The sequence below is a fragment of the Gadus chalcogrammus genome, chromosome 15 (genome assembly GCF_026213295.1).
Source record: "Gadus chalcogrammus isolate NIFS_2021 chromosome 15, NIFS_Gcha_1.0, whole genome shotgun sequence".
In the NCBI taxonomy this organism is placed as follows: Eukaryota; Metazoa; Chordata; class Actinopteri; order Gadiformes; family Gadidae; genus Gadus; species Gadus chalcogrammus.
In genome coordinates this window covers 7,760,721-7,774,052 of record NC_079426.1, presented here as the reverse complement: position 1 = coordinate 7,774,052, position 13,332 = coordinate 7,760,721, and the positions used below count along the sequence as shown (strand labels likewise).

Below are 13,332 nucleotides of genomic sequence, written 5' to 3'. Positions count from 1 at the left end.
TTTCATCCAAAGGGGACTATTTACATATGCGATTCAAATGGATGCAGCTGGTCCTAAACAACCACCACAGGACTGACCGGACAGGGTCCACACAGTGACAGTCATGTTAATAACATGTTTGTCTCTGCTCGACGGTAACAAATCAGCCTCACGCTGGTAGGGGTGTTGCTGGGTAGAGCTGAATATACCCGCAGCATCTCGCAGCCTCACCCCACAGAACTGGGATGATGATGTCGCTGCTGGAGTCTGAGACCAGACCTCTCCCGGCCAATCAGAAAATTCCCCTCGTCCGTCGCTAGGTGGGCGAGCGGCGCCGCAGCCAATGGGCGGCTCCTCTCCGGAAGGACGCAGGGATCCGGGAGAAGCCGAGCGGCAGCGTTCGAGTGTCGGTGAAGTGGATCACGGATTCCCCGTGAAAAGCCCATTCCTCAAGATGCCCAACAAGACCAAGAAGGACAAGGTAAGAGACGAGGGCCGGGGAGGCGCTGCCCAGCGTGGGGCCGGGGACGGGTCAGCTGTCATACCAGCCTGGCCGGCTGCCAATGACTTTTCTCCATGTTGTGACGGATGGAGAGCTGGACTCAAAGAGGCCTTACGAGCAGAGTCCGCCTTTACCTCACAGGGCTAGCCGGGCTGCACGGATTACAGATGCCGACAGATGCGCTCTGACGCACCGACACACAGCGACCCTGCGCCGAGCATGTTGTGTGTGTTCCGCTCCCGGGTGATGACAACGTGAGGATCAGACCGTGAATGTTATGTAAAACCACCAGTTGTGGGTTTAAGTAAGCCTGCGATCATAGCGAGATGTTGGAGAGCCAAGCTGCTCTCAAGTCAACGGGAATAAACGCTGCGATGGTCATTACATAATGCATGGGCTGGCTGTCACCTCCTAGTTCTAGACCTACGGGGTCTGTCTGTCTGTCTGTCTGTCTGTCTGTCTGTCTGTCTGTCTGTCTGTCTGTCTGTCTGTCTGTCTGTCTGTCTGTCTGTGTCTGTCTGTCTCTGTGTGTGTGTGTGTGTGTGTGTGTGTGTGTGTGTGTGTGTGTGTGTGTGTGTGTGTGTGTGTGTGTGTGTGTGTGTGTGTGTGTGTGTGTGTATGTGTGTTTCAGCAAGTTAAATCTGGTCATTGGAACCCTCTTTCACATCCATGTTGTTTTCTCAAAGACAACTTTAATATGAGTACTGTTCCATTCATTATCTCAATCGGTGAAAAACATTTATTGAGCAGCCTTAGCTTTAATGAACTGCAATGATCATCAGGCTTCACATATTAAACCCGAATCAAATCCAAAGCTCTAATTGGATTCACCAAGGGCGTAATTATCTAAACAAAATGAAAAGATTCTAACCCGGTGGCAGTCTCCCAGCCGATGTATTACACAGAGATATTTAATAAGACCAGACTTGAGATGGTGATCTTGGGAGTTGGAGTCCATTACATCTTCATCACAGATGTCACCCCTTGTCTGTTTTCCTTTCAGGAGGCGACAAAATCGGCCAAAAGCAGCACCAAGAGCAGCAAGGATGTTGGCTCTGAAATCTCAGACGAGGTATGTTTATCTAACGTTGGTGTTTGGTTTGATGACTTATGTAGGACTATTGACATGTAGGTCCTATGGACAGCATAATGACCGTGAGTGCTTCTTAACATGATTCATGATATGATTATGCGGCACCTTCTCAATCTCTCCTTTTCACTGCAAGGCTTCAAGGAGAAGACGATCACTATAATATTATTATTGAATATTAATCAGATTAATATTACATAGATTTTTGACAATAAAGTACACTTGAACTTGAACTTGAACTTGAACTAATCAGCAGCTGAACTCTAAACTTGTTGGGGGAGAGTAAGCAATGTCTGTCTTTGAAGATCTGTAGGACACGGTCCTGGTCTGTATGATCAAGTCCTGGTCTTTAGGATCCGGTCCTGGTCTGTAGGATCCGGTCCTGCTCTGTAGGATCTGGTCCTGGACAAGCTGGCCTGTAGGATCCAGTCCTGGTCTGAAGGATCCGGTCCTGGTCTGTAGGATCCGGTCCTGTAGGATCCAGTCCTGGTCTGTAGGACCCGGTCCTGGCCTGTAGGATCCAGTCCTGGACCAACTGGTCTGGAGAATCCGGTCCTGGTCTGTAGGATCCAGTCCTGGTCTGTAGGATCCGGTCCTGGTCTGTAGGATCTGCTCGTGGTCTTTAGGATCTGGTCCTGGACAAGCTGGTCTGTAGGATCCAGTCCTGGCCTGAAGGATCCAGTCCTGGTCTGTAGGACCCGGTCCTGGCCTGTAGGATCCAGTCCTGGTCTGTGGGATCCAGTCCTGGACCAGCTGGTCTGGAAGATCAGGTCCTGGTCTGGAAGATCAGGTCCTGGGGTCTCATTTATAAAACTGTGCGTGGGATCGCTACTAAAAGTGTACGTACGCCCAAAAGCCAAGTTTTGTGTGCGCCAATTTTTTTTCTGATTTATAAAACCCTGCGTACGCACACCGTACGCAATCTTTTCTTTATAAATCACAGACTGCCTACAAGTGTGCGCAGCTGAATCAGCTTCACGTTCTGCCCTGTACACGCCCCTTTTTAACCATAAATGTTCAATGCAAATGACCTCATGAATTCGATCTGCATATAAAACAGACTCAGATGCAAGTATTATGTCTTGTCGGAAACAATGGCAGAAGTACTGAGAAAAGCAAAAAAGCGAAATTTCACGGAGGTTGAAGTGGAGACACTTGTGGGTGAGATGGAGGCCCGAAAAGTAGTTTTGTTCGGGGTCACGGGATTGGGATCGCCAACAACAAAAAGCAGAGTGAGTGGCAACATGTTGCTGCAGCAGTGAACTATGTCAGCAGCAAGGAGCGCACAGTCCCAGAATTAAAAAATAAGTGGTCTGACATAAAGTTACATATTTTTATGTAGCCTACCAATAAATCGTTATGGTCCCTAAAAACCCTCTCCCTCCGAATCCTGCCATTTGCATGGTCCGCCAGACGTGCCATATGTTGCAGCATTACCACGGCGCTCACCTCTGCATTTATAGGGTTACGGTAATAAGACTGACCGAGAACACCTTGGATAATCAGTTTGTAATCACCCAAGTAAAATGTTCTTGAACATAACCCCTTTTTAATGCCTGATTTGTCATGAAAAGCATCAAGAGTAACAGACAACGATTGTGATGAGGAGTGTGGCTTGGTTTTCCACACTTGGGATTTAATTGACATTTAATTATGTGTTTACAGTGTCACATAAAAATATTATGTTATTGACGCATGTTGGACAGATTCTTTATTCCATGCAGTCGCGCCGTCAGTGGACAGTATGGAGTGACAGGATTAAATACAGAGATTTTTTTATTTATTTCTATTTTAAGGAGATGTTTATGGAGTTATAACTGAGAAATAACGCAGTTGACTTAAATTATTCTGATTACATAGATTTAACGCATGATACGGGTTGAAATTAAATTTATGAAGGGCGATGATAAAACATAATCGTTCTTCTCACTCTACAATTCTTCGGTCCGACTTCAGTTCACCACCACACCATCTGTGTCGCCAATTCTCCTTTTCCTCCAAACCATGCGTACGCATGGGTCAGAGTTTGCTTAGGGCTGCGCACATTTTCCCGTCAAGTTGGTTTTTTATAGATCACAACCTTGGCGTGGAAAGTCACGTACGCCAATTTCAGCCCCGTTTTGTGCGTACGCAACGGTTATGAATGAGACCCCTGGTCTGTAGGATCCTGTCCTGGTGGTATTGTATACATTCACGTGTGTGTGTGTGTGTGTGTGTGTCTGTGCGCGTGTGTCCGTGTCTGTGTGTGTGTGTCCCTGTGTGTGTGTGTCTCTGTGTGTGTGTCCCTGTGTGTGTGCGCCTGTGTGTGTGTGTGTGCCCAGGCCCAGCAGCAGCAGAGTGGCAGTAAGCGCCCCGGTACCTCCACACCGCCCCCCACCCAGCTCAACAAGATCAAATACTCTGGAGGTCCGCAGATCGTCAAGAAGGAGCGACGGCAGAGCAGCTCCCGGTTCAGCCTCTCCAAGAACCGCGAGCTGCACAAACTACCCGCCCTCAAAGGTACTACAGTACTATACTATAATATACTATATACTATACTATACTATACTACCTCTCCAAGAACCGCGAGCTGCACAAACTACCCGCCCTCAAAGGTACTACAGTACTTTACTACAATATACTACACTATACTAGACTATACTATACTATACTATACTATACTATACTATACTATACTATACTATACTACCTCTCCAAGAACCGCGAGCTGCAGAAACTACCCGCCCTCAAAGGTACTACAGTACTAAACTATAATATACTACACTATACTAGAATATACTATACTACCTCTCCAAGAACCGCGAGCTGCACAAACTACCCGCTCTAAAAGTTACTACAGTACTACACAATACTAAACTACCCTATACTATATTACACTATACTATACTACACTATGTTATACTATACTACCTCACCAAGAACTGAGAGCTGCAGAAACTACCGGCCATCAAAGGTACTACCAATACTACTAAAATAACTACTACTACTACTCGTATTCTATACATATACTACTAAATACACTATACTCATAAACTATAAAGAACAGAGAAACCAACACCCCTCAAAGATCCACTATACTAAAATCCCAAAATGCTGCACTAACGCACTAACATAACCTTCTGAATATAAATTATACCCTCCATGGTCCTGCTATTCTACTCTTACTGCACTGGATCCCAAATATACAATTACACTTCACAAATATAACGGTTGGCCTAACGTACACTAACATAATGCACAAAGTACAAGAAGTCTGGAAGACAAGACGGTGTAGAGTAATGAACACCTGAAATGATGGATAAGATCACATCAAAGGTCACATGCTCAGCTACTTTGATCACAGATGGAGGCTGGCCATGACAAGTGACCCTAACGAGAGAGACCCTAACGAGAGACCCTAACGAAAGAGACCCTAACGAGAGAGACCCTAACGAGAGACCCTGAGGAGAGAGACCCTAACGAGAGAGACCCGGAGGAGAGAGACCCTAACGAGAGAGAACCTGAGGAGAGTGACCCTAACGAGAGAGATCCTAACGAGAGAGACCCTGAGGAGAGAGACCCTAACGAGAGACCCTAACGAGAGAGACCCTGACGAGAGACCCTAACAAAAGAGATCCCCCAAAGGAGAGACCCTAACGAGAGAGACCCTAACGAGAGAGACCCTAACGAGAGAGACCCTAACGAGAGAGACCCTATCGAGAGAGACCCTGATGAGAGAGACCCTAAGGAGAGAGACCTTAAAGAGAGACCCTAAGGAGATGGACCCTAGACCCTAACGAGAGAGACCCTAAGGAGAGACCCTAAGGAGAGACCCTTAAGGAGAGAGACCCTAAGGAGTGAGAACCTAATGAGAGACCCTTAAGGAGAGGGACCCTAACGAGAGAGACTCTAGGGAGGGAGAACCTAAGGAGAGAGACCCTATCGAGCCTCGGTCGTGTTAGCGTTCTCTCCTCTAACAAGGAACAGCTGAGTGTACAAATCGGACACCAGATCTTTTTTTAGACCTTGAACAATATTAAGTGAGATGTTCACCCATCAACCATCTGGCCTGAGACGGCCTTCTGTCTGCTGTGTGAGAGTTTGGAGTCTCAGCACCCACACTAACGGTTCTGAGCCTCCCTGGTATCTTGGTCTCTAGTCTGGTCTCTCTCTGGGTTGTCTCTAGTCTGGTCTCTAGACTTGAGACCAGACTAGAGCCCAGACCATTCTGTCTCTGATCTCTGATCTTCATTCTGGACCCTAGACTGGTCTCTGGTCTCTCTTTTCCCTTGTCTGGTCTCTAGTCTGGTCTTAAGTTTAGTGTGTCTCGTCAGGCGAGGGCTCAGTGGTCTCTGGACCCCTGGGGGTCAGGGAGGCGGGGCTGGGCCTCGGGGGCAAGCCTGGTCTCATGATGGGCCGAGCCACGGGGGCTGTTTCCATTACCCTTATCTTAACTCATGCTGCAAAGTGCTGTGATACCGAGAGAAGATATGCAATCTGAAAGCCTGGCAGGTCTGTCTGTCCTGGGGTCGGTGTCCCCTGTCCTGGTTAGTGTCCCATGTCCCGGTCTCATGTCCCCCGTCCCCTGTCCCCCCCCCCCCCCGTCCTAGACGCGCCGCTGGTGGACCGCGAGGAGCTGTTTGTCCAGAAGCTGCGTCAGTGCTGCGTCCTGTTCGACTTTGTGAGCGACCCGCTCAGCGACCTCAAGTTCAAGGAGGTCAAGCGGGCGGGGCTTAACGAGATGGTGGAGTACATCACGCACAACAGCGACGTGGTCACCGAGAGCATCTACCCCGAGGGCGTCTTCATGGTAACGCGCACGCACACAACCCACACGCTGCACACACACGGCCTATGGATACACCACACGCACGCACGCATACACACGTGCACATGAGAGCATGCACGCACACAAACACACACACACACACACACACACACACAGACACACACACACACGGACACAGGCATCCATACAGTTATTGTGACAGTGTTAAACTCTTTCTTCGGGGACAACAGCAAGTTTAGAAAATAATTTCATGACACAGCAGAACAACCACAGAAATGTTCACACACACGCACACACACACACACTGATTGTGCTGTGTCCGGTCCAGTTCTCCATCAACCTGTTCCGGACCCTGCCCCCCTCCTCCAACCCCACCGGGGCCGAGTTCGACCCGGAGGAGGACGAGCCCACCCTGGAGGCCGCCTGGCCCCACCTGCAGGTAGGACCCGGTACTGCACCCGCAACACCAGGACCAGGGAGGACTCTGGGGGTTCTAGTGGCTAGGGGGTCCAGCCCTTCTGAAAGGTTCTGGGTTGGGACCCCCATGTCCACAGTCCTTCTGTAGGCCTCCTGGAGGAAGATGTCCTGACCTCTCTCTCTCTCTCTCTCTCTCTCTCTCTCTCTCTCTCTCTCTCTCTCTCTCTCTCTCTCTCTCTCTCTCTCTCTCTCTCTCTCTCTCTCTCTCTCCAGCTGGTCTATGAGTTCTTCCTGCGGTTTCTGGAGTCTCCAGACTTCCAGCCCAACGTTGCCAAAAAATACATTGACCAGAAGTTTGTTATGTCGGTAAGTACTGACCTCCGACCCCTAACCACTGAGCATCAACCATTGACCTCTGACCTGTGGAAAGAACAGGAGCCTAACCTGTGTGTGTGTGCGTGCGTGTTTGTGCGTGCGTGTGTGTGTGCGTAGCTGCTGGAGCTGTTTGACAGCGAGGACCCCCGGGAGAGAGACTTCCTGAAGACCATCCTCCATCGCATCTACGGGAAGTTCCTGGGCCTGAGGGCCTACGTCCGCCGGCAGATCAACAACATCTTCTACAGGTTCACAACACCACCTACCCCAGCTACACCACCTACCACACCTACCACCACACCTAATAAACCTACTACTACCTACCACACCCCATACCTACCTAACCCCACCTACCACACCTACCCCACCTACCCCACCTACCACACCTTCCCAACCCCACCTACCCCACCTACCCACCTACCATCCCACAGCACCAAACCTGCTGCTGGTCCACCAGCAGACCCACCACAGCTGTTGTGTGTTTCAGGTTCATCTACGAGACCGAACACCACAACGGGATCGCAGAGCTTCTGGAGATCCTGGGGAGGTAAAAGAATATGGAATATACATCTGAATGTAGTTATATATACACAGAGAGATAGTTATAGATACACTGAGGTAGTTATATACACTGAGATAGTTATAGATACACTGAGATAGTTATAGATACACTGAGATAATTATAGATACACTGAGATAGTTATAGATACACAGAGATAGTTATAGATACACAGAGATAGTTATAGATACACATAGATAATTATAGATACTCTGAGATAGTTATAGATACACTGAGATAGTTATAGATACACTGAGATAGTTATAGATACACTGAGATAGTTATAGATACACAGAGATAGTTATAGATACTCTGAGATAGTTATAGATACACTGAGATAGTTATAGATACACAGAGATAGTTATAGATACACATAGATACTTATAGATACTCTGAGATAGTTATAGATACACCGAGATAGTTATAGATAAAAAGAGATGGTTATAGATACACATAGATACTTATAGATACACAGAGATAGTTATAGATAAACAGAGCAAGTCATAGATGCACATAGATAGTTAGAGATACACAGAGAAAGATAGAGATCCCACATAGTTACAGATAATAATATATTAATACGGTGTATATATATTCATACATGCATATATCTAACTTGTTCTTGCTTTCTTTATGTGTACTCTCCCGCCTCCTCTCTCTCTCCCACTTCCTCTCTCTCTCTCTCTCTCTCTCTCTCTCTCTCTCTCTCTCTCTCTCTCTCTCTCTCTCTCTCTCTCTCTCTCTCTCTCTCTCTCTCTATTTACCTGTCTCTCTCTCTCTCTCTCTCTCTCTCTCTCTCTCTCTCTCTCTCTCTCTCTCTCTCTCGCCCCCAGTATCATCAATGGTTTTGCTCTCCCTCTGAAAGAGGAGCATAAGATGTTCCTGATCCGCGTTCTGCTCCCGCTCCACAAGGTCAAGTCGCTCAGCGTGTACCACCCCCAGGTCAGAGGTCAAAGGTCACCAGCGGTCACCCAGTAGCTGGTTCCCAGTGCCTGTAGATCTGTTTTACTGACTGTGACTCTTCCCTCTCCTGACCAGCTGGCCTACTGCGTGGTCCAGTTCCTGGAGAAGGACAGCAGCCTAACAGAGCCCGTGAGTTCAGGGTCAGAGGTCAACACGCTGACCCCAAAACTGACCCCCACGCTGACCCCTACACTGACCCCCACACTGACCCACACGCTGACCCCCACGCTGACCCCCACCCTGACCCCAAACTGACCCCCACGCTGACCCCCACGCTGACCCCTACACTGACCCCCACCCTGACCCACACACTGACCCCCACCCTGACCAGCAGCAGAACAGCTCTTATATATACTACCTCTCTGCCCCCCCCCCTCTCCCCCCCAGGTGATCATTGGCCTGCTGAAGTTCTGGCCTAAGACCCACAGTCCTAAGGAGGTGATGTTCCTCAACGAGCTGGAGGAGATCCTGGACGTCATCGAGCCCTCAGAGTTCCTCAAGGTCCAGGAGCCGCTCTTCAGACAGCTGGCCAAGTGTGTGTCCAGCCCTCACTTCCAGGTAAACACGCCAACCCCCACAAGAAACCACGCCCATCCATACAGTAACCCTGGCCACATCACAGGTAACCACGCCCACACCACGGGTAACCACGCCCGCACCACAGGTCACGTGATGTAAAACACTCCTTTAGATTTCCACACTCACTCATGTTAGATAACCACACCCCTACTTCAGGTAACCACACACACATGTCAGACCATCACACCCATACTTAAGGTAACCACACCCACACTGGTGTTGGTGCTGGTGCTGATGATAATGACGGTGTTGTTGGTGGTGATTATGATGATGATGATAACAATAAAGATGATGAAGGGATGATGATGATGATGAAAGTGGTGATGATGTTGATGACGTGGTGATGAAGGTGTGCATGAGTAGGTGGCGGAGCGGGCTGATGATGACGATGAAGGTGATGATGATTATGAGGTGTGTGTGTAGGTGGCTGAGCGGGCTCTGTACTACTGGAACAACGAGTACATCATGAGTCTGATCAGCGACAACGCGGCCAAGATCCTCCCCATCATGTTCCCCGCGCTCTACAAGAACTCCAAGAGCCACTGGAACAAGTACACACACACTGTAACACAACACACACATAAACAAACACGCGCACGCACACACATGCACTCACAAATAGACTCACACACAGACTAACACACACATACTATGCTAAATCAAATAAACAGTTTACTTTTGCTATTGTATACATGGCAACATATGGAATGCTGTGTGTGTGTGTGTGTGTGTGTGTGTGTGTGTGTGTGTGTGTGTGTGTGTGTGTGTGTGTGTGTGTGTGTGTGTGTGTGTGTGTGTGTGTGTGTGTGTGTGTGTGTGTGTGTGTGTGTGTTAGGACCATCCATGGTCTGATATACAACGCCCTGAAGCTCTTCATGGAGATGAACCAGAAACTGTTTGATGACTGCACCCAGCAGTACAAGGCTGAGAAACAGAGGTACACACACACACACACACACACACACACACACACACACACACACACACACACACACACACACACACACACACACACACAGGCACCTATACATACACACACACAGCAGCACACACACACTGTCACACACACAATAGTACAAATGTAAAACATTGTGTAACGGTAATGTAAAAGAGAGTGTGCGTGTGTGTTCCAGGGAGAAGTACAAGCTGAAGGAGAGAGAAGATATCTGGAGCAAGATCGAGCTGTTAGCCCGCCAAAACCCCCAGGTACCTCCTCTCTCCCCCCACCTCCCCCTATCCTCTCCTCTCCTCCGCCCTCCTCTCCTCCCACCTTCTCTTGCACTCACCTACTCTCCTCTCTCCCTCCTCCTTTCCTATCCTCTCCCCTCTCCTTTCCCCTCTCCTCTCCTCCCTCACCTCCTCTCTCCTCTCTCCTCCCCCCTCCCCCCTCCTCTCATCACCCCCCCTCCTCTCCATCTTGTTGTGTGAGAGCCAATCAGAGCTGTATATAATACTTTTCTGAACTGTTTTATTTTCCTCCAGAGCAACAGGCTCCACCCCCTTCGCCCGGGGCTCCACCCCCAGGAAGAGGTGCGTTCTGATACTGAACTACTCATTAGTTAACGAGATAGTTAGTGTTGCTATGGTTATTACTGTAAATCTCATCACCGATATTATATTTAATGTGTTTTGATATTATTAACATTATTTACATATTTACATTATTGTTTAGAGATGGCAAGAATGTGAATCATGTATCATTCTCATCTCCCGTGTGTGTGCACATAATGTGTATGTGTCTATACAATATATATATGTGCGTGTTTGTGTCTGTGTGTGTATAATGTGTGTGTGTATTATCGTGTGGGTGTGTTTGTGTGTGCATATAATTTGTGTATAATGTTTCTGTTAATAATGTGTGTGTGTGTGTGTTATGGTGTGTGTATAATGTGTGTTTGTGTGTGTGTGTGTTTATAATGTGTGTGTGTGTGTGTGTGTGTGTGTGTGTATATTCGTGTGTGTATGTGTGTGCATATAATACATGTTTAATGTGTGTGTGTTATGGTGTGTCTATAATGTGTGTGTGTATTCTGGTGTGTGCATAATGTGTTTATAATGTGTGTGTGTGTGTGTGTTATGTTGTCTATAATGTGTGTGTGTGTGTGTGTGTGTGTGTGTGTTATGTTGTCTATAATGTGTGTGTGTGTGTGTGTGTGTGTGTGTGTGTGTGTGTGTGTGTGTGTGTGTGTGTGTGTGTGTGTGTGTGTGTGTGTGTGGGTGTAGTGCATGGTGTACAGTGAGGGCAGCATCCCTCTGTTCTCCATGGAGACGGAGACTCCGACCGCCGAGGATATCCAGCTGCTGAAGAGGACGGTGGAGAGTGAAGCTACACAGGTACACACGCACACACACACACACACACACACACAAACCACAGGATACACACACACACACACACACACACACACACCACAGGATACAGGCACACACACACACACACCACAGGATACACAGACACACACATACAAATACACACTCAACACATTATAATTTATAGTGTGTTTATCATGTGTGTGTGTGTATTATAGTCTATAATACACCGCATTACACACACATACACACAATGCAGAAACACACACACAAAGAAATCACACGTTCCCCAAACATAATCACCTCCCTCTCCCCCCCCCCCCCCCTTCCAGGGCATGAAGGACATGAGGAAGGAGAAGGTCCTGACGAGGAGGAAGTCGGAGCTGCCGCAGGACGTCTACACCATCAAGGCCCTGGAGGCGCACAAGAGGGCCGAGGAGTACCTCACAGCCAATCAGGAGGCCCTCTGACGCCAAGGAGGCGGGCCCACCTGAGCGTGACTCCGCCCACCGCTCTCCCGGGGGAAGGGGCATCGCGGTGAGGTTGCCCCGGGAGACGCTAGGCCAGGAACAGTGCGCTCGCTGGGCTCCACCCCCGACAGGAAGCTTCACGGAAAACTTCACTGCGCTGCCCGCCTCTCTACATCCTCAGCCAATCAGTCGCCTTCTCTCTTCAGCTAGCCAATCATCTCTCTGCCTTCGAAAGAACCCTGCCCCCCTGCCTCCCGCTCCACAACCTCGTCCCTCCGCCACACACACACACACACACACACACACACACACACACACACACACACACACACACACACACACACACACACAGGAGTGCACGTGCATGCACGCCCGCAGCAGGGGTCTGGGTCTGACACATGAAGGCCAGCATCCTCCCGGTCGTCGTGGCGACTGTTTCCAGGTCCGGTTCTCCTCCTCTGGCTGGTCTATGCACTTTAACCTTGGCACTGTTGCCTAGGCAACAGCATCCCAGAGCCTGCGTCCCCGGTCCTTCTGGGGCCCCAGACTCTCCTCCTCCTCCTCCTCCTAGTGATATCAGCCAATCAGAAACTGCGATTGTTAACATCCTGTTTTGTCTCTGATGTTAATGTTGGGAGGAAGTGATGTCCCACGCAGGTCCACGTCGGTCCGGGTTCCTGTTGGAACCGGTTTGGAGTTGAGGTGCTATTGGGTCAGGGGTCTTCAGTCTGTCCTGGTTCTGATTGGTTCCCGGTGGTCACATGTTGAGGTGGCCGAGTCAGTCAGCAGCCAGGACAGAAGGTAAAACTCACAACTCCTCCCCCTCCCTCAGTAGAGGGATGGGCTTAGCTGGGGCTAGATGATGGCTCATTATGTGGGTCAGGGTTTAGGGGGGTTAAATGATGGCTCATAATGTGGGTCAGGGTTTAGGGGGGTTAAATGATGGCTCATAATGTGGGTCAGGGTTTAGGGGGGTTAAATGATGGCTCATTATGTGGGTCAGGGTTTAGGGGGGTTAAATGATGGCTCATAATGTGGGTCAGGGTTTAGGGGGGTTAAATGATGGCTCATTATGTGGGTCAGGGTTTAGGGGGGTTAAATGATGGCTCATAATGTGGGTCAGGGTTTAGGGGGGTTAGATGATGCTTATCATGTGGGTATCCTTCCCTGCAGCACAGTTTACCCTCCTTATGGTTGGTATCAGGTTCCAATCCCACCCCTGCTGTCGACCCAGACACACTACCTAAAGCTCCTCCTCCTCTATTAAGCCCCTCCCCTCTTCATATTCTCAAAGCGCCAAAGCAATATCATACGAGTGTG

The 13,332-nt window shown here is 49.0% G+C and overlaps 1 protein-coding gene across 1 annotated transcript; it reads left to right on the top strand.

The window, feature by feature from the left end:
* Positions 1 to 304: 304 nt before the first annotated feature.
* On the top strand, positions 305 to 12,279 carry ppp2r5d (protein phosphatase 2, regulatory subunit B', delta). The gene is made up of 17 exons (XM_056609636.1): positions 305 to 460; positions 1,485 to 1,553; positions 3,893 to 4,070; positions 6,161 to 6,360; positions 6,668 to 6,778; positions 7,030 to 7,122; positions 7,249 to 7,379; positions 7,619 to 7,678; positions 8,524 to 8,632; positions 8,729 to 8,782; positions 9,041 to 9,211; positions 9,656 to 9,783; positions 10,068 to 10,169; positions 10,366 to 10,438; positions 10,715 to 10,762; positions 11,456 to 11,566; positions 11,875 to 12,279. The coding sequence occupies exons 1-17, from the start codon at positions 323 to 325 to the stop codon at positions 12,010 to 12,012; spliced, it is 1,914 nt and encodes a 637-aa protein (XP_056465611.1). The 5' UTR covers positions 305 to 322; the 3' UTR covers positions 12,013 to 12,279.
* The last annotated feature ends 1,053 nt before the right edge of the window (positions 12,280 to 13,332 follow it).